The sequence below is a fragment of the Malania oleifera genome, chromosome 4 (genome assembly GCF_029873635.1).
Source record: "Malania oleifera isolate guangnan ecotype guangnan chromosome 4, ASM2987363v1, whole genome shotgun sequence".
NCBI lineage: Eukaryota > Viridiplantae > Streptophyta > Magnoliopsida > Santalales > Ximeniaceae > Malania > Malania oleifera.
This window is the reverse complement of record NC_080420.1, coordinates 119,497,924-119,517,856: the sequence shown is the minus strand read 5'-3', so window position 1 is coordinate 119,517,856 and position 19,933 is coordinate 119,497,924. Positions and strand designations below refer to the sequence as shown.

The following is a 19,933-nucleotide window of genomic DNA, read 5'->3' as shown; positions in this document are numbered from 1 at the left end:
CTTAGGTTAATTGGCGCAATCGGCCAATTGCACACCCCTAATTCTAAACATGAGATAAAGACAATGGGCAACATTGTCTTTGAATCCTTAGTGGGACTGGTGGAAAGGGGGGAGGTGGGGTGTTGGCCAGTCCTATACCACATGACCAATCTAAGCCTCTCCTCTTTAGCCAAACCCATTTGACTAGTGAGTCTAACCAAACACAGGGTAAGAGTCTTCAATTTATCTTAGCCTAACTTGACCTAACTACCAAACTAAATGAACGGTAAGAAACTAAAAATAAAATAAAATAAAATTAGTTTTATGATTAAATGATTTTCGATTAAATTCATAATTAAAATTTTCATTTTTCAAAGAAAACTATTGAGAAGTAAATAGAGTACGCCACAAAAATAACATTTTCTTAACATTGTCAACAACTAAATAATAGGAGGATCAAAAACTATATATATTTCAGAACCTATACCCAGAAAATAGAATTGACTTAAGTTAGTGTAACTTATTAACTTCTCTATAAATATTTAAATTAATATTTCCAACAAACATTAGTAGTAAAGGAAACTTTTCTAACTTTTGCTTAGTCATTTTCAAAAATCATGTCAAGCATTTCTTTCACCTTCCTGTGCCTAGATTCTTATTTTGTGTTTAGATTATGAAATTCAAAACTTTGATTTAAAATTGTAATAAATTTCTTTGATTTTCTTGTTTTTGAAGCTTGAAACATCATCCACGGGCACTGATATTTTTGATATCTCAAAGAAGGTATTTTGAGTTCATTTTTTTTGAAATTTTTTTTTGTACAACCTATGTCGAAGTGCAAGATATTTCTATTTTTTTGAATTTTATTTTTCATAAGCATTTTATAACTATTACTTTATAGTTTATTTTATTTTATTTTTTATTATTTGTTTGAAACTTTTTAAATAGTAATAAAAATTTTTTTTTTAATATATTTTGAGCAAAAGACACTGGCTGAGATTTGACAAAAAGACAAAAACCTCTTCTAAGATTTCAAAAATTCCATTAACTTTTCTAAAATTTCAAAAATGTCACAAATAGTTTGTCAAAAAGACCAAACCCCTTAAAAGACTTGTTGGAAAGATTTGTATTTTTTTGACAAATCTTAAAAGAAATTCTTGAAAATTTTAAAACTCAGAAATGTCCTTGAAAATTTTGAAATCTCAAAAGAGGTCAGTATCTTTTTATCAAATCTCAAAAAAGATCTTTTGTCATTAATATTCAATGTCTTAGGTTTGATGACTCTTTAATCTTGTGAATAAGACAAAAATATACTCAAATTTAAGATAAACTTGTTTTTGGTGTTATGTCATTTTCCTCCTCCGAAATCCCAAGTACCTCTCACCCCACTTCCCTTTGCCTACATTTGCAAATCTCCCCTCCCACTCTCAGCGACACAGTCAAAGGATGTAGATGTTCATACAATAAGAATCTTTACAAATATTACCGCCATAACAATAAATCAAAAAACCATAGCTTCCTACTCAATCAAGTAGAGATGCCCCAGCTAAATTTAGATAATATCGCAACGTCTCGGAAAAAGATTTGGAATAGCGAGAAATAATAATAGTAAATGTTCGATGGAGTCTATTAACCTAATAATTTTTTTAGGTACTATTAGCTCACCTAATTACTACTTATTGATTGATCTTCTGGTTAATTCTAAGCCAAGGATTAAAAAATAAAAACATTAAAATTTTCAAAAGAAGATATAAAATAAAGTGAGATTTTATGAATGTCTAATAAGACTTTCAAAAGAGAGGATTTTATTAAATAAACTCTCTCTCATAACAAATAGAAGTGAGATATGAAATTCTTCTTTAACCTTTGTTTAATAATTAGGACACACACCAAAATAGAATATATATATATATATATATATATATATATATAGAGAGAGAGAGAGAGAGAGAGAGAGAGAGAGAGAGAGAAAGAGATAATATCATAATAATAAAATAAATTCATCAAATTTGAGCAAAAAGAGTCTTTAAAACATTCCCACGTTTTCCAAAAAAAATTTGAAATTTTTTTAGCATTTTTCTAAAATTTTTAAAGACTTTTTCTCCATTTTATTTATTTTTGGTATTTATAATTTTTCATTTTTTTCGTTATTTGAGTCAATATTTTTTATTCATTTTTCTGATTTTTTTTAAAATTATTTTTTCCTGATTTTTTTACTACTTTTCCCAATTTTCATAATTTCAAAATCAATTTTCAAATTAAAAAAATGAACCAAGCGGTTCGAGATGGGTCAGATTGGTTCAATCGATCTAAACTAGGTCAATGGGTCAACTTAGATTAACTCGGAACAAACCAAGTTGGGGAAAGGGTTGCCACGTGTCAGCCATCGGTGGCAACATGTGGCATTGATATTTTATTTTATTTGCAGCAGGGTGACGTCACCCGCCACATGGCCGAACAAAAAAGGCGCTTTTGACTCGAATCGTTGACATGACAATGATCCAGCCATCCAAAGAAACCCCACTTTGGACAACCACGATCACGCAACATCACTCCCTGAATGCGTGGTCCTCTCTAATTATTTTTAAAAAATTAATATAAAAACTTTTTTTTTCACATTTATTTTCTTCTCTTTATTCTTTCCATTCTCTCTCTTCTCCCTGCGTTATCCCTCTCTCTCTCTCTTCAATCTTTTTCTTCCTTTCTTTCTTTCTCAGATATCTCTCTCTGTCTTTGATCCCCTTCTCTCTTTCTTCCTTGTTTTCTTTCTCTCTTTTTTTTTATTCTCACACTTTTTTTTCTTACTTTTGCAAGTCTTGATCAAAATAGGAACATAAGCAAAGAGTTTCGGGCTCTATGCTTCCAAATCCGAGCTCGACTCAAACATTTGGAATTGCTTTAGGCTGAAGGTTAGGGCAATTGGATTATGTTAATTGGGTCGGGCTAAGCTCAATTTCGGGGATTGGATTTGGTCAATTGGGCTAGGTCCAATCGAGCCATGGGCCAATGGGTTCAATTAGGCCCAATTGGGTCATGAGCTGGATTAATTAGGACTTGGGCTTTAAATAGGTTTGACCCCGAATAAATTTTGAGTCTAGGTCCAAAGTTTGGATTAATGGGTCAATAGACCAAGACTCGGGTCATATCTGGGGCATTCGAGTATGATTATTCGGACATAGGGTAATTGGGTATAAGTGTTCAAATTTTAGTATTCGGGTCTAGGTATTCCAAATATGGGTCAAAAACCCGAAGCTTGTTTGATTCTCTTCACTTCTCAATCTCAATCGCTCAAACTCTCGGCTTTTCTTCTCACAATCCTCTCTCAATTTTTAAATGAATCATTCTTTTATTCTTCTTTGTACGTGTCTGTCCTCTACTCTTCAGAAACCCACTATTTCTAAGCCTAGTAGAACCATTCCATCAATTTTGAGGATTTAACTTGATAAATCAAAATAAAATTGAATTGATCAATTTATAGTTACATTAAACTATGATTTCACCCACACACTACTTATGTAACTTGCCACGTCTAATTTTTTTTTTTTTTCCTTTTGTGCTTGCAGGTTTAAAAATGTTGACCTACCGAATTTTCTACTTTCTTGTTTTTTTTTTTCTTTTTAATGTATTCAATTTTTCATTTTTTTTCCATGTACTCATTTTTTTTCCTTTTTTTTTTTCTTATATTTTTCCATTTTTAATGGATCCTTACACAATGAATAATAACTCAAATTGTGTTATATAAGCCCTCAAGAAAATGAAGTATCTATAGATAAGATATAATATAAAATTGTATTAAAATTTATTCAAATCTATCAAAATCTAAATCAAAGGTCCATACTTTCAAACATAGCGTAAAAGTAAATTAATAATAAAGCATAGGCTTATGCCTATCAATTTGCCAAATGGATGCCCAAAATTATTAAAAAGCCCCCATTGATGCCAAAACAAAACTTCAAATCGCCAGAAAATATAACTTCAAATCAACACTAATGATTTAAACAATTTCCTCAACTATTTACTTCAAATCAAGGATGATTTTGAGGACCTATTTGACGTAAAAAAAAATTTCACAATCTACTCAATGAACCACTTCAAATGGACTTTTACCACAACATGCAACTCAGTTAAATGTCAAACTAGCCTCCAAGACTTTGATCTCTTGTAGCTCAATTTTTACAAAATCTATGATTGAACATTTGAAGCTTCCAATTCTAAACATGAAATAAAGATAATGGGCATCATTACCTTTTTATCCTTAGTGGGTGATATACCCTAAATATATCAAGGTCAAAACAGTTCATTTGCCATAAAGGAGCAGCTGCAATAGTGGCCATTATTGCTCAAGGAGAGTTGTTCTGAAGGGGTCAACCCTATGCAGGCCAGAGTGATCCATGCCCGCTTCACCGACAGCTGTCATCGGCTCCTTAAAGGCTAGAGTGATTCACGCCCACGCCATAACTGACCAATAAATGACCATATACCCTCGAGTCAACTTCAGCGACTATAAGTAGGGACTCGGGCAAAAGGTCGAGGTAAGTTATTCTTAACTCACTATTACTATTGCATTCACCCTTTGTGAAGCATTCCCCTTACTTAGGCATCAGAGTGATCCCTCGGAGTACATCCCGGGTCCTCCAAGCCTATTTTGTTTTTAGCCTTTTCAGGTCATCGGAAGTCGGAGAGCAGCCTCACAAGTCATCACCAATTTTATCCCGCAACAGTTGGCGCTGTCTATGGGAACTTGTTTCTGAGAGGTGTTCATCTCGCTCTTGACCTACGACACTCAAATAATGACAACCACTCACGGCTCAAGCTCCGGCCCTACCGCTAGAAAAGAATCACCCCAATCAATTCACTCCACACCCGTAGAACGTTCGGGGGTTACTAGGGAGGAATTTCTCGCTTTTTAAAGGAGAATGAAAGCTTCTCAGAAGAAGATGAAGGATATGTTCAACCTACTTTTACAGCAAAATAGTCAGGAAGAGCATGTCCCCCGCCAATAGCAGGTTAGCCCCAGCTCGCCTAAGAAAGTAGAGAACCTGAAGGAGAGTGAGGAAAAAACTGACCTCACTAAGAAGGTGGAAGACGCGAACAATATAGGAGTCAACGAGCAAAGATCGACCGAGTTTGAGGAGATGATTAAAAAGATAGGCCAAATTGAGAAAAAGATGAAAAATGGTTGAACCAATCCCTTTTACAGGGAAACCTCTCTACGATTCTCGAAGCTGTCATTCACCAAAAAAGTGATGGAGGTCTCGCTGCTCAGTAAGTTAAAAATGTCAACCTTTGAAAGGTACGAGGGCTTGACTGACCCAGTCAATCATTTGAACACCTTCAAGGTGTTGATGCAATTGTAAGGCACACCTTATGTCATCATGTGCCAGACATTTGCAACCACCTTTAAAAGTAATGCCAGGGATTGGTACCAAATCCAACGGCCTAGATCAATAGACTCCTTCTCTGAGATGGAGCAGTTGTTCACCGACCATTTCCTCAAGTAGTCAGAGAATCGTCAAAACGTCAGCTTATCTAATAATCATGGTTTAGGGAGAACAGGAGACACTAAAAAAGTTCATGCATCGTTTCCTCACTGCGACCCTGGAGATCTGCAATCTAGACATGGGAGTAGCTTTGACAGCTCTGACCACGACCCTTCACCCGGGAAATTTTCTGTACTCATTGGGAAAGAAGCTACTAGCTAACATAAGAGAATTGATGGCCAGAGCGCAGAAGTATGTCAACCTGAAAGAGATGATGAATACAAGAGGAAATCAGATCGACTTGAAAAGGAAGGGTAATAGATAGATTGACAAACCTTCCAGACCCGTGAAGAGGCAGGAGAACAACACGATGCATGCCAGCTCTAAGGCAAGAGGACACACTAGTAAGTTTCAAACTTATATTCCCTTAAACATACCATGAACCGATGTGTTGATACACATAAGAAAGGAGTATGTGTCGTGGCCCGAACCTATGCGAACACCCTCATATAAACGGAACATGTTAAAGTTCTATCAATTCCATAGGGATCATGGGCATGACACCGATGAATGTATTCAACTGAAGAATGAAATAAGACCTTAATAAAAAAAGGTCACCTGTCGAGGTTCGTAAAGAAAGATGACTGTCAAGGGGAAGCTCGTGAGCAGAAAATGCCAAACAGGGAGGAAAAAGAGGAACGAATCATTAGGGAGATCGCAGTGATCTTTGATGGATCCGCTAGTAGCAAAGACAACGAGGGAGTTCGAAATAGGTATGCTAAGCAGGTGTTCTTAATAGAGAAAAGGGAGTTGAGCAGCAAAAGATAAAAATAGGAAGACACTATCACCTTTGATAGCAAAGATGAAGGAGGAGCACAGTAGCCTCATGATGACGCTCTGGTAGTCTCCCTTCTGGTGGTTAACTACAAAGTGAGGCGCGTACTGATAGACAACGGGAGCTCGACCAATATAATATTTTGGTTAGTGCTCGATGGAATGAAGATCGGTAGGGAACGCCTCAAATCAATCTCCAACCCCTTTGTCGGATTTGGAGGAGATGAAGTACACCCCATGGGAACAATTATACTCTCAGTGACAATGGGAACAACCCCACAACAAATAACCTCGTTGACTGATTTCCTGGTCGTTGATCGGTCATCAGTATATAACATCATACTAGGCCGCTCCTCACTCAATGTGGTTCGCGCCATAACGTCTACGTATCATTTAAAAATGAAATCTCCTACCCTGCACGAGATAGGGACGATCAAAGGAGATCAAGCTGTAGCTTGGAATTGCTACGTGATGACGTTAAAAGGCAAGACCGAAGCAAGGGAAACCTTGACTGTAGAAGACCTGAAGGTGAGGGAAGAGTACCCACAAATTAGCACGTTGGATAATGACCTCACACGCATACCCATAAACGGTAATCAGGAGAAGTGTGTGCAAATCGGGAGTCAATTGTCTAACTGTAACGTTCCCCCTTTAGGCGTTGTCACTTAACCTTGTGGGCCTTGCGCCCGTGGCAACAACGGGTATCTATCAGAGCACTCACTGAGATTGAGGCGTTACGTATCGCCGTCCCTCAATTCAGCAAGCTCCGGGGCGGAGAGTCTTACTTCGTCACAATCATTCATAAGCGAGAGTTCCCGGAGATCGGGGTAACTAGCCCTTTGCTCTGGTACCAAGCTGTAACGACCTGCTTAATTAAATGATTTTTTTTTAAACTATGATAATCTCCATGCTCTGATACCATACTGGATTAAACTCAATCATTAATTTAAGCAGCAAGAAGCGGAAATCAATTGAACATAACCATATGTAATTATACATACTATACAATACCAATACCAGAGTACTATAATGTTTCTCCAAAATAAACACATATATCTATTTCCCCAAAATACCATCAACCATGCTGGGATATACAAAAAAAACACTCCCAAAATATACTCACTCTCTGACAGGGCACTACTGAAGCCCCTCTATCTGCAAGCCTGGTTTGCTCGCTTACCTGGATCACCTGGAAAAAAAAATGATTCAACACTCGGATGAGCCAACGCTCAGTAAGACAAAATATGCTATTACTAGTGTGTGGCAAATGAGCTATAATATCATGAAAATCTATTTCTATAATATCATGTAGAACTTGATACGTAAGTACAATACATGTAATAAAATACACTACCATTTTTCCATGTTACTTAACATAACAATATTATATGTTACTATTCAAAATACTCCTATTATACATAAGTATGATCCCTGTCTCGGTAAATCTGTACATACGTTATAATAGCTGAAAATGTTCCCTGTGGATAACTGTGTGTCATGATTTAACCCCTCATGACAGGGTTGTGCAGCCCGTAGGCGGGATTTACCCTGACTGGCCAACCACGAATAAATTACTATACTCCATCGGTTTGATCTACCCACCTCAACCCATATCTGATGGGGAGCCTGTCCACGTCAAGGACCTAAGCGATCGACCTCCTACCACGTATTATCTAAATATATGGTTGCACTCATAACATAACATAGCATCTGTAGCAACGGTACCGTGCTCTGTAGCTACATAGTCCAATAGGGTCTGATACTATATAATGTATTTCTATATACAACTATCTGATTTACCATGATTATGAAATAATCGTAATAACCATGATGCTGCATAAACTGTACTGTAATTCATACGTCGTAATACTGAGAACTGTATAATCGTAATACTGATATTCGTATAATCATGGTACTGAGATTCATAAAATCATGGCACTGAAATATCGTAAAATCAGGATACTGAAATATCGTAAAACATATCTTCGTACTATATTCGTATTCACAAGCCGCACGATACTTTAATACATAATTTTCATCATTTAATAAACTGTATAATATTCTAAAAATACCTAGAATAGCATATTTTCCTTACCTGACTACTAGAAAGCCCCTAAAATATTCTGGCCTAACCCCCCCGGTAGGATTTCCTGATCAATACCCTGAAACTGAAAACTCACAGTATTAAACTTCAGTATTTTCTACGTGTACATCATTTCTTATAACTACCATAGGATCAAATTTGACTTAAAAAGTCTCACCTCAACTTATGGATGATTTCCAACTTCGTTTTACCAACGATCCGCTCCGTCAAACTTGCAGAGAACTTCGTCAAGAGCGTCGTGGTGGCTTCAGATCGTCGATCCGGCGACTGTCAGGGCCGAAATCGAAGAGAGAAGGGAGAGGATCCGTGAGAGAGAGAGGAGCGTTAAAATGTGATAAAAATTGAATTTTTAGCTATTTATAGGGTCAGATTCGTCGACGAGACACGTCACCTCGTCGACAAGTCCTTCAGTAAATTGGTCGACGAACCCCTATATTCGTCAACGAAATTCAGAGCAGTCCAAAACCTTTACTCGGTATTTTCTCGTCAACGAAGCCCTGTATTCATCAACGAATTTCCTTATTTACTCGTCGACGAAGTTTATGGTTTCCTTCTATTCATATTTCCATTTTCTCTCTCTTTATTATTAAAATACTATTATTTTTCGGGTTACTACACTAACTCTTTGAGAGTAGAACTGAGTAAGCAACTGAACGAGTTCGCAAACGTGTTTGCCTGGTCGGCCGAAGATATGCTAGGAATTGACCCTGCAATCATGAAACACAGGTTACAGGTAGACCTCAACCATAAGCTCATAAAACAAAAGAAGAGGAGCTTCGCATTGGAGCGAATCAAGGTGATAAGACGGAGAAGTGACAAAACTAGTGCAGGCCAAATTCATCAGAGAGGTCAACTATCCAGAATGGCAAAGCAATGTGGTTCTGGTAAAGAAATCAAATGAAAAGTGGCAGGCATGTATCGATTTTACGGACTTGAACAAGATATGTCTAAAAGACAGCTTTCCTCTTCCTCGAATCGATCAGTTGGCGGACTCAACGTTTGGACATGAGCTCTTGAGTTTTATAGATGCGCATTCGGGATATAATCAAATCTCAATGCACCAAAGAGACGAAGAGAAAACATCCTTCATCACAGAAGTGGACTATATTGCAACCGAGTAATGCCCTTCGGGTTGAAGAACGCATGGGCAACGTATTAGAGGCTGGTGAACAAGATATTCAAAGACCAGCTCGGAAAGACGATGGAGGCGTATGTAGATGATATGTTGGTGAAAAGTTTGAAAGTGGGGGAGCACTGTAGGGATCTGAAGAAAACATTTGAACTGCTGCGCGGGTATCAAATGAAATTGAATCCTTCAAAATGCGCGTTTGGTGTCTCTGTAGGGAAGCTTTTAGGCTTCATAGTGAAGTAAACTTGTAGAGGGAGGCGATCCTTCCTGTCAAGACTTGGATCTCCTTCTTTGTTCGAGGGGCCTTCATCTCCAACAGTGCCTTTATCTTGTCAAGGTTGGCTTTTATCCCTCTATGCGTCACCATGAACCCTAAAAACTTCTCTACAAAGACAACAAACACGCATTTTGAAGGATTTAATTTCATTTGATACTCGCACAACAGTTCGAATGTTTTCTTCAAATCCCTACAGTGCTCCCTTGCTTTCAAACTTTTCACCAACATATCATCTACATACGCCTCCATCGTCTTTCTGAGCTGGTCTTTGAATATCTTGTTCACAGCCTCTGATACGATGCCCCCGCGTTCTTTAACCCGAAGGGCATTACTCGATAGCAATAGTGTCCTCTTTCTGTGATGAATGATGTTTTCTCCTCGTCTCTTTGGTGCATTGGGATTTGATTATATCCCGAATACGCATCTATAAAGCTCAGGAGCTCATGGTCAGACGTTGAGTCCGCCAACTGATCGATTTGAGGAAGAGGAAAGCTGTCTTTTGGACATGCCTTGTTCAAGTCCGTGAAATCGATACACGTCGGCCACTTTTCATTTGGTTTCTTTACCTAAATCACATTACTTAGCCATTCTGGATAGTTGACCTCTCTGATGAATTTGGCCTGCACCAGTTTTGTCACTTTTTTGCCTATCACCTTGATCCGCTCCAACGCGAAGCTCCTCTTCTTTTACTTTACGGGCTTATGGTTGGGGTCTACCTATAACTTGTGTTCCATGATTGCAGGGTCAATCCCTGGCATATCTTCGGCCGACCAGACAAACACGTCAGCAAACTCGTTCAATAGCTTACTCAGTTCTACTCTCAAAGAGTTAGACAATCGACTCCCGATTTGCACACACTTCTCCTAATTACCGTTTATGGGTATGCGTGTGAGGTCATCATCCAACGTGCCAATTTGTGGGTACTCTTCCCTCACCTCCAGGTCTTCTACAGTCAAGGTTTCCCTCGCTTCGCTCTTGCCTTTTAATGTCATCACGTAGCAATTCCGAGCTACAACTTGATCTCCTTTGATCGTCCCTATCTCGTGCGGGGTAGGAAATTTCATTTTTAGATGATACGTAGATGTTATGGATCAAGCCGCATTGAGTGAGGAGTGGCCTAGTATGATGTTGTATACTGATGACCGATCAACCGCCAAGAAATCAGTCAACAAGGTTATTTGTTGTGGGGTTGTTCCCATTGTCACTAGGAGTGTAATTGTTCCCATGGGGTGTACTACGTCTCCTCCAAATCCGACAAAGGGGTTGGAGATTGATTTAAGGCATTCCCTGCCGATCTTCATTCCCTCAAGCACTGACCAAAATATTATATTGGCCGAACTCCCGTTGTCTATCAGTACGCGCCTCACTTTGTAGTTAACCACCAGAAGGGAGACTACCAGGGCGTCATCAAGAGGCCACTGTACTCCTTCATCTTCGCTATCAAAGGTGATAGCGTCTTCCTATTTTTGTCTTTTGCCGCTCGGCTTCTCTATTAAGAGCACCAGCTTAGCATACCTCTTTCGAGCTCCCCCGTTGTCTTCGCTACTAGCGGATCCGTCAAAGATCACTGCGATCTCCCCAATGATCTATTCCTCTTTCTCTTCCCTGTTTGGCTTTTTCTGCTCACGAGCTTCCCCTTGACAATCCCTTTTCTTTACGAACCTCGACAGATGACCTTTTTTTTATTAAGGTCTCATTTCATTCTTCAATTGAATACATTCCTCGGTGTCATGCCCGTGATCCCTATAGAACTGACAGAACTTTAACATGTTCCGTTTATATGAGGGTGTTCGCATAGGTTCGGGCCACGACATATACTCCTTTCTTATGTGTATCAACACATCAGTTCATGGTGTGTTTAAGGGAGTATAAGTTTGACACTTACTAGTGTGCCCTCTCGGCTTAGAGCTGGCATGCAGCGTGTTGTTCTCCCGCCTCTTCACGGGTCTGGAAGGTTTGCAAATCTCTCGGTTACCCTTCATTTTCAACTCGATTCGATTTCCTCTTATATCCATCATCTCTTTCAGGTTGACATACTTCTGCGCTCTAGCCATTAATTCTCTCATGTCACCTGGCGGCTTCTTCCCCAATAAGTACAGGAAATTTCCCGACTGAAGGGTTGTGGTCAGAGCTACCAAAGCTACCCCCATGTCCAGATTGAGGATCTTCAGGGTCGCAGTGAGGAAACAGTGCATGAACTTTTTTAGTGTCTATGTTCTCCCTTAACCATGCTCATCAGATAAGTCGACGTTTCGATGATTCTCCAACTACTAAAGAAATGGCCGGTGAACAGCTGCTCCATCTCAAAAAATGAGCTGAGTAATTCGGGCTGTAAGATTCAGTATCAATCCCTGGTACTACCTTTAAGGGTGGGTGCAAATGCCCGACACATGATGGCATCATGTGCACCCTGCAATTGCATCAACACCTTGAAGGTGTCCAGATGATCGACCGGGTTAGTCAGGCCCTTGTACATTTCAAAGGTCGGCATTTTGAACTTGCTGGGCAGCGGGACCTCCATCACTTTTTTGGTGAACGGCGACTCCGAGGATCTTAAAGGGGTTTCCTTGTAGAAGGGGTTGGTTTGACCCTCTTTCATCATCTTCTCAATTTGGTCTATCTTTTTAATCCTTTCCTCTAACTCGGTTGATCTTTGCTCGTTGACTCCTACGTTGTTCGCGTCTTTCACCTTTTTAGTGAGGTCAGTTTTTTCCTTATTCTTTCAGTTTCTCTGCTTTCTTAGGCGAGCTGAGGCTAACCTGCTGTTGGCGGGGGACATGCTCTTCTTGACTCTTTTGCTGCAAGAGTAGGTTGAACATATCCTCCATCTTCTTTTGAGAAGCTTCCATTCTCCTTTGGAAGGCGAGAAATTCCTCCCTGGTGACCCTCAAATGTTTTACGAGTGTGGAGTGAATTGACTGGGGTGATTTTTTTCCAATGGTAGGGCCAGAGCTTAGGCTGTGAATGGTTGTCAATATTTGAGTGTCAAAGGTCGAGAGTGAGATGAGCACCTCTCAGAAACAAGTTCCCATAGACGGCACCAACTATTGCGGATAAAAATGGCGATGACCAGTGAGGCTGCTCTCTGACTTTCGATGACCTGAAAAGCCTGAAAACAAAACAGACTTGTAGGACCCGGGAAGTACTTCGGGGGATCACTCCGATGCCTAAAGGGAATGCTTCACAGAAGTTGAATGCAACAATAAGAGTGGGTTAGGAATGACTTACCTTGACCTCTTACCCGAGTCCTTACTTATAGTGGCTGAAGTTGATCCGAGGGTGTATGGCCATTTATTGGTCAGTTATGACGCGGACGTGGATCGCTCTGGCCTACATGGGGTTGACCCCTTTAGAACAGCTATCCTTAAGTGATAATGGCCCCAATTGTAGCTGCTCCTTAATGCTCCTTTATGGCAGATGAACTGTTTTGACCTTGATATATTTAGGGTATATCAAATGAAAGATAAATCATATTTATGTAATATCTAATATAATATTATATATGTATACACACACGCACAATTAGAATATACACTAATTGTTTCTACCATTAACACTCATCTTTTGTCTTTTAAAATGAGCACATAAATTAATTTGGCATGCTCTCCATATTTAATAAGCATAACATATAGGGGTGAGTCTCAAATTCGAGTAGACATAGAAAAATGGTTGAAACCAACATTGAAGGGAAGGTTCTAGACTTCAAGTATGTGAGACAAACCGAGTTAAAACTTTTACATTTTAATTAAATAATACAAAATTAATATAGTTAATGTTTTAGTTAGGCATGTTAATCTAGTGAACGAGAGCTTTGAGATCAAGCTTCAGTAAAGGTTGTTAATTAAACAATCCAACGTTAGTGTTAAGATAGTGTATTTGAACGAGTCTTTAATAAATGAAAACTAGCCAAGTCTAGTCTCATTCAAATTTCTGTAATTTATTAGTAATCTTCAAAATTAAACTTAAAATTACTCAGTAGCATGGTGTCTAATGTTGAGTTCTCTGCAAGGTAAAATTATTGTTGTGCAGACTGCAGAACATGAAAAATATTTTCGAAACCAATCTTAATACTTCGAATATAGTAATGACTGGAAGTTGCAAACTCACAATACTGGACATTAGGACAATAAATCATTTTTACTCATTGTTCCTCACACTTTTGAGTTACATGAAGACTAATGAACATTTGTCTTGGAAAATTAAATTGGAAGTTCGGATTTTGGCGGCGATGGTGTCATTGATGAATTGGATGATTGGGTGTACTCTTTGGAGAACGATTTTTAGTGGAATGATATGACTCAAGCCCCAAAGTTGTATTTGACTAAATCCAAATTAGAGGGAGCTACTCCAATTTGGTGGATTAAACAAATATGTGATCTTAAAAAGGAGAAGATATGTTTATATCAAAGCATGGGATGAGATGGAGTCAGCCATGCAGCAACAATTTGTACCTCCAAAGTACTAGCAGTGTATTTACTTTGAAACTCTCCTTTGCTGGTAAGAAAAATACCAATTGAATAGTCCATGCTCATGAGTCATGGTTATGACGAAGTAGAACTTAAGGGCTGAGCCACATGATCTATAAAAGATTGCATGGGTGAATAATGCCTTGTTTGATAATAGGGTTAAGCATAACGCATATGAAAATTCCCATACCTTCTCAAGAGGAGGTACAAGTTGATGCCATCTTGCGATCTTTGACTAACCAAGCTAATATGCATCATTAGCTTTTTCTGATGATGCAAGATAGAACCTCTTGTGGTAAGGAGTCGTCAGTGTTTTCCCAAACTCAACAAAGTCAAATTCTTTCTGGCAAGATGACACTGATGTCAGATGGGAAACCAGCGGGATGGATCTCTTTGACCTTATTCGGAGATCGATTCCAAAGAATAGAGTCAATGGCTTGCTGAATTATAATCCTAAATATGTTAGGTTTAATTCATAAGTAAGCTTATATTTGTTAATAAGCTACGGGGCTGGGGCTTGGTTGTAACTTATTTGTTTCAGCATTCCCTATGAATTAGAATGCAATTATGATGTAAAAAAAACAGAATTCGTATTGAAGTGTAACTGTGTATTCATTTCTATATTCTTATTCTTCCTCTTATGTTTTCTCTGCTTTCCTCCCTCTTGAATCCTACATCACTACCTAATTTTCTCTTTTAATAGATCAGATAACAAGTAGACCTTCACAATGAGCTTAAATGAAAATCCTACATATCTAAAATATTTTCTGCAGAATAAAGCACGTGGTGGACGAGGATGGGCTGTGTCAATCCAGCGTTCAAACTAGAGCTAATTAATAAGCATAATGGTCTAGCCAGCTGAAATAGTTTATAGTTTGCAGCTGCAATAGCAAAATAATTACTGCAGATAAAAGGATTATGGTGACACATAACAATTGCAACAACAGCTTAGGAAAAAAATTAAAATGTAATAAAAGAATAAAGAATTAGTTCCAATTTGAAGTTTGTTCATTTCATATTTTTCCATTTTCATGGGAAATAGGTAGTGACGAACACACTGACTTAATTTTGATGAATTATTTTTGAATTTTTCATTTGAAAAAGCAGTTTCACGCACTCCAAGAGAAAAATAAGTAAAAACTATCCGATTCAACATATCCATGTCTCTTGATTGTGTACTTGAATACCTGTGCTGGCAAGAATTCCCAAAGAGAGTATTTTCAGAATTAAGTATGACTCTTCATGTGATCAGCTTGAAACTGTCTCACAAGCTGCAGAGACTGATGATAGAGGTTGAGATCAATGCCATCAACATTTCTACCGACACGTGCATGCAGTATTGCCTGAAAGGGAGACATGAAACCACACATTTATACAAACTATCATCTTGAAGGAGTGGAGCGAAAGGGGAGAGAGAGAGAGAGAGAGAGAGAGAGAGAGAGAGAGAGAGAGAGAGAGAGAGATGTTATCAAAATCCAACCTCATTGTCTGATAGAACAACTAGTTCACCGATGAATTGGTAAATGGAGCCAACTCTAATGTGAAGGTCCCTCAAGTGTTCAGTGTTGATCTTTAAAATGCCACCACCATAAACAACTCTGGCTATGGCTGTCTCTACAGAATACTCTTGTAGCCTGAGAGGGAAACAAAAAGATAATGCGCATTTCCATGATTTTGCATTATAAAGAAGAGCAATAAAAAAATACAATATATGTGATGTAAGCTATCATACCATCACAACAGAATGATAATTGCACAAAGGTATATTGCAATAATTTAAAACTGTTGATCTCTTACCAATTATTAGCCCAACTTAATGATTGGAAAGATATTTATATATATATATATATATATATATATTAAAACAAGATTAATATCAATAAATAAAAGACTAATATACATGGATTCATGAATGTGGAAAGGACCCATAATATGTCGGCACCAACCAAAGATACTTTCATGGTTTAAAACTCAATCTGATTGGACAATTATGAGTCTGTAAACATCCATGGTACCGTATCCTAATATAAGGTAGAAACTCCAAATTGGTTGTATTCACAATCATATGAGATGTAATACCACGTAAAGTGGGACCCAGGTATATAGAGAAAACTCCTGAACAAATCTATCTAGAGAGCAGCTGCAATACAAATACTCTTTCCACATGTTTTAGGCTGCTACCTTGTATGCATGGTCAGCAGGGTATAGAAGTATTCAATTAGCTACATCACCAAAATGGCATCCACTTCTGAAATGGACGTGTTTCTAAAACCACCAATCATAAAGGCTTGAACAAGATGTCAAAATGAGAAGGTGCTTGCATTTTCTTTTTGATAAATCATTTCACAATATTTCGAAGGCAACTTACACAACATTGCATAAAAACATTTTTTAGGCTTCTTTCATTTTTGTTCGAAACATGGAAAGCCATTTATAAACTAGGCCAGTAAACCCCAGAAGCATGGTCTGCTCTTCATTCCTCTAAGCCCTAGGTACTTGACAGAACTTCAAACCCCAACTAAGGATATAGAGAGTTCAGCCACTTGTCCATGGAGTAGCCCCGGAGAAGGGAAGGGATTTACAACAATGCAGAAATCACTTCTTCCGCCCATTAGGAAATAAATATGGATGAAACAACCTAATCAAACTCTTCAATTATTATATTAAAATCTAGAAACATGCAAACTGCAAAAAATGTAGCATCTTCCAGATCATATACTTAAGCTACAATTCACAATCAAAAGAACCTCCAAACCCCTAATCTGCTTTATGTCTGTCATTTTGATACATTAGCCAATAATGTTGCAATAGATTACAGCTGCCATAGAGACATTCATACATTAGTTTTTTAACAAAAAAAAAGAAAATTATATATCTAATTGTCTATCTCTGTATGGTTACAAGTAGATCATCTAAGATAATGTTCTTAAGTTGCTTAAACATTTAGTGTGTTGTTTATTTAGGTCCTATTACTGTCTGAATTTTTTTTGGGGAATTGGAGAGATGGATTTTAAAATCCTAATTCCCAAAAAAGTCTTGGGGTGTAAGTTAAAACATTGGAACTCAAAAATCAAACCATAAGGAGTTACGTTAATCATTAATGCACACAAATTAAAAACAAAAAAGCATCCGCGCAAAAGGCTACGAGCAAGCTTTGGATGATCTGTGAGCAAAATCTTACTTTCCAGTAATTCTAAGTGAAGCCCCTTGCTTAAAGAATGGTGAAGATGGGTGCAGATCTTGTAGAGAGACCAATTCCCCAGACTTTATTGCAGGTACTGCCATTGAACCACCACACACTTGGTTATGAGAGCATCAACTCCTTCCTACAAGTTGAAGACCACATATGATGAGACACAAAAGGCATTAACTGTTGATTGTTAATGCAAACAAAAAAAGATCATACAATCTCATCTTAGTTACACATAGATGAAAACATGCACACTCCTAGTTTAGGTTACAAAGAAGTGGAAATACATGCACACTCATGTCAACTTTTTAAGCCCATAAATTAACTGATCCAAAGGACCACCCATATCAGCCAATTATAGTCCAAAAGCCTACATAAATGAGACAATATCCATGCTGACAAGGATTTTAGTCACAGAATTATTTTATTTGGAACTTTTTAAAATCATATTGCTACTCATCTAATTATCTCACATCAAGTTGATGAATTCAAGCTTTGATTTGCTAATTCAACTTCTATGCAACATGAATCATCTCTACTACTAATTAAGGGAAGAGGAGGTAGTTTTCAATCAACATTTTTCCTCATTATTCATAAAATGCCCTCAGACTTACTGGTTCTATTACAACATTTACAAACCATGGATATATAAAAGTAATTAACAAAACAATTTTAATTTTAAATTTCTAAAATATCTCTATAACTTCCCATTAACTCCATAACTTCCACTCTTCCCTAAAAAATAGTAAGTTTGGGGCATTCATTTGGTTACTTTTCTTAACAGAGTTAACATGGACAATCCACGTTACAGTGAGAGGCATTCCAAGGCATTATTCCCAAATGTTCGCTTTTTATGGTCTGACAGTTCAGAGTCTCATTTTCATTTCCTTTTACACTGTTCATTTACTAGGGGTGTCTGGAGTAAAGTGTTTGGATTGCTCATATTTTCACTGAAAAAAGATTGAATTTACCTTTGGGATAGGATACAATATATAACTTTGCTTTGAGCTTCCGCAGACAGTTTTTTAACTGAATGTATCTTTTTTTTTTTTGGGGGATTTCCAGTGGGATTGGCGGGCTGTTATTAAGACTTTGTCTTTTCCTTTTTTGATCTTGGGAGGATTTATTATCTTATTTTATATACATTCTGATATTTTGAATGAAAAAACAATGAATAGTTAAGACTCCTAAACAAGTAGAAATCCCAAGAAAGAGAACCCCCTTTTCAAAAGAAAAAAGCTATCATTGGTGCATTATGAAAAACAGTCTACTGTGGTATTGGATGTAGATATGAAACTTAATAGTCTAAACAAGAACAATTATGCATTTATTCCAACAATTTGTGTCTCACTTCTTCATTCGATCATGTTTAAGGATATCCCTACAGTCAAATTAAAATATAGGCATCATTCATGTCAACTATCAATCGCACAATGCACACATCACAAACTACAGTTACCCCAGAAGAGGTATTAGATTTGCAGTTATATAAGATATTAAGATGTAAAATTTATCCAAATCCAAATCCAAATCCAAAATTCGCGCTCCCAAACACTACCTTACTATTAAAAAAAAAAACGAATAAAAAAGGGAAAAAAAAAAGACAAAACAGGAGTGAAGGAGAGAGGGGCACCCAGAGCTGTCAGTTTACCCTAAAAAGAAAAGAGAAACACAAATTTTATAATACACACTACGCTGTTATGCCTCATGGTGGGCGCTGGGCAGGGCTCATCAGTCATCATTCATCATTCATCTAATAATTAAAACGAGCAAGCAAACAATCAAACAAACAATAAACAGAGAGTAGTGAAATGGAGATGGTTTTATAGAGTATCAGAGAGGGGGAAGGAAAGGAGGGAAGAAGACCTAGTAATAGAATGCATGGAATTAGTGACTTACCAGTTGAATCTGGTGGGCCCGAAGAGTCGAAGGTTTAACATAAACAGTCGAACGCTAGAAGTGAAGATGCAACAAGAAGAAAAGCTCTGGTACAGTGGTTGGGACTTCCGGTGGAACGGGGGCTCGGAGCTCCTTCGGCCGGCAGTGCTCTGCAAGGCTGTCGCGAAATGGCGCTGGCGCTAGGGCTCCAAATGTTAAAAAGAATAAAAAGGAAAAATTATATATGTCATAAAAAATTGAAAGGAAATCAAAATTTTCGTGATTCGGTTATACTTACTTCACGATGAATGAGGTAAAAAACTTTACTATCGAATTATAAGATAATTTAAATCTAATTTTATACAAAATATATATCTTCTCTCTATCTCTCATCTTTTTAAAATCCTTTCTATATGTTGCTTATTTCAAACATGCAATGTGTGTTTCAAATAAGAGTGAGAGCTCCCCTTTTATAGGGCAATAAGGATAACAAAGTATTTATTAGGGTAATAAAACAAAGGGGTGACAGCCATTAAACCCTTATGGTTTTTGTAACACTCCCCTTTAAATGTCACTTATATATTAACTCATTCTTC

General features: G+C 37.6%; 1 protein-coding gene across 1 annotated transcript; it reads right to left on the bottom strand.

Annotated features, from left to right (window-relative positions):
• Window positions 1–7,234: 7,234 nt before the first annotated feature.
• On the bottom strand, window positions 7,235–19,653 carry LOC131154187 (CST complex subunit TEN1). Its single transcript, XM_058106774.1, has 6 exons — window positions 19,636–19,653; window positions 19,359–19,543; window positions 17,451–17,595; window positions 15,750–15,903; window positions 15,457–15,612; window positions 7,235–7,482 (listed from the first exon to the last, which is right to left on the bottom strand). Exons 3-5 carry the CDS (start codon window positions 17,552–17,554, stop codon window positions 15,496–15,498), a joined length of 375 nt encoding a protein of 124 aa, XP_057962757.1. The 5' UTR covers window positions 17,555–17,595; window positions 19,359–19,543; window positions 19,636–19,653; the 3' UTR covers window positions 7,235–7,482; window positions 15,457–15,495.
• Between the last annotated feature and the right edge of the window lie 280 nt (window positions 19,654–19,933).

Coding starts and splice junctions, on each gene's coding strand:
- LOC131154187 (XM_058106774.1), bottom strand. CDS start 17,554: ATGGCAGTACCTGCAATAAAGTCTGGGGAATTGGTCTCTCTACAAGAT. Junction 15,904..17,450: donor TCACTTAGAATTACTGGAAA/GTAAGATTTTGC, acceptor TTTCCCTCTCAG/GCTACAAGAGTATTCTGTAG. Junction 15,613..15,749: donor TTGTTCTATCAGACAATGAG/GTTGGATTTTGA, acceptor TCTCCCTTTCAG/GCAATACTGCATGCACGTGT.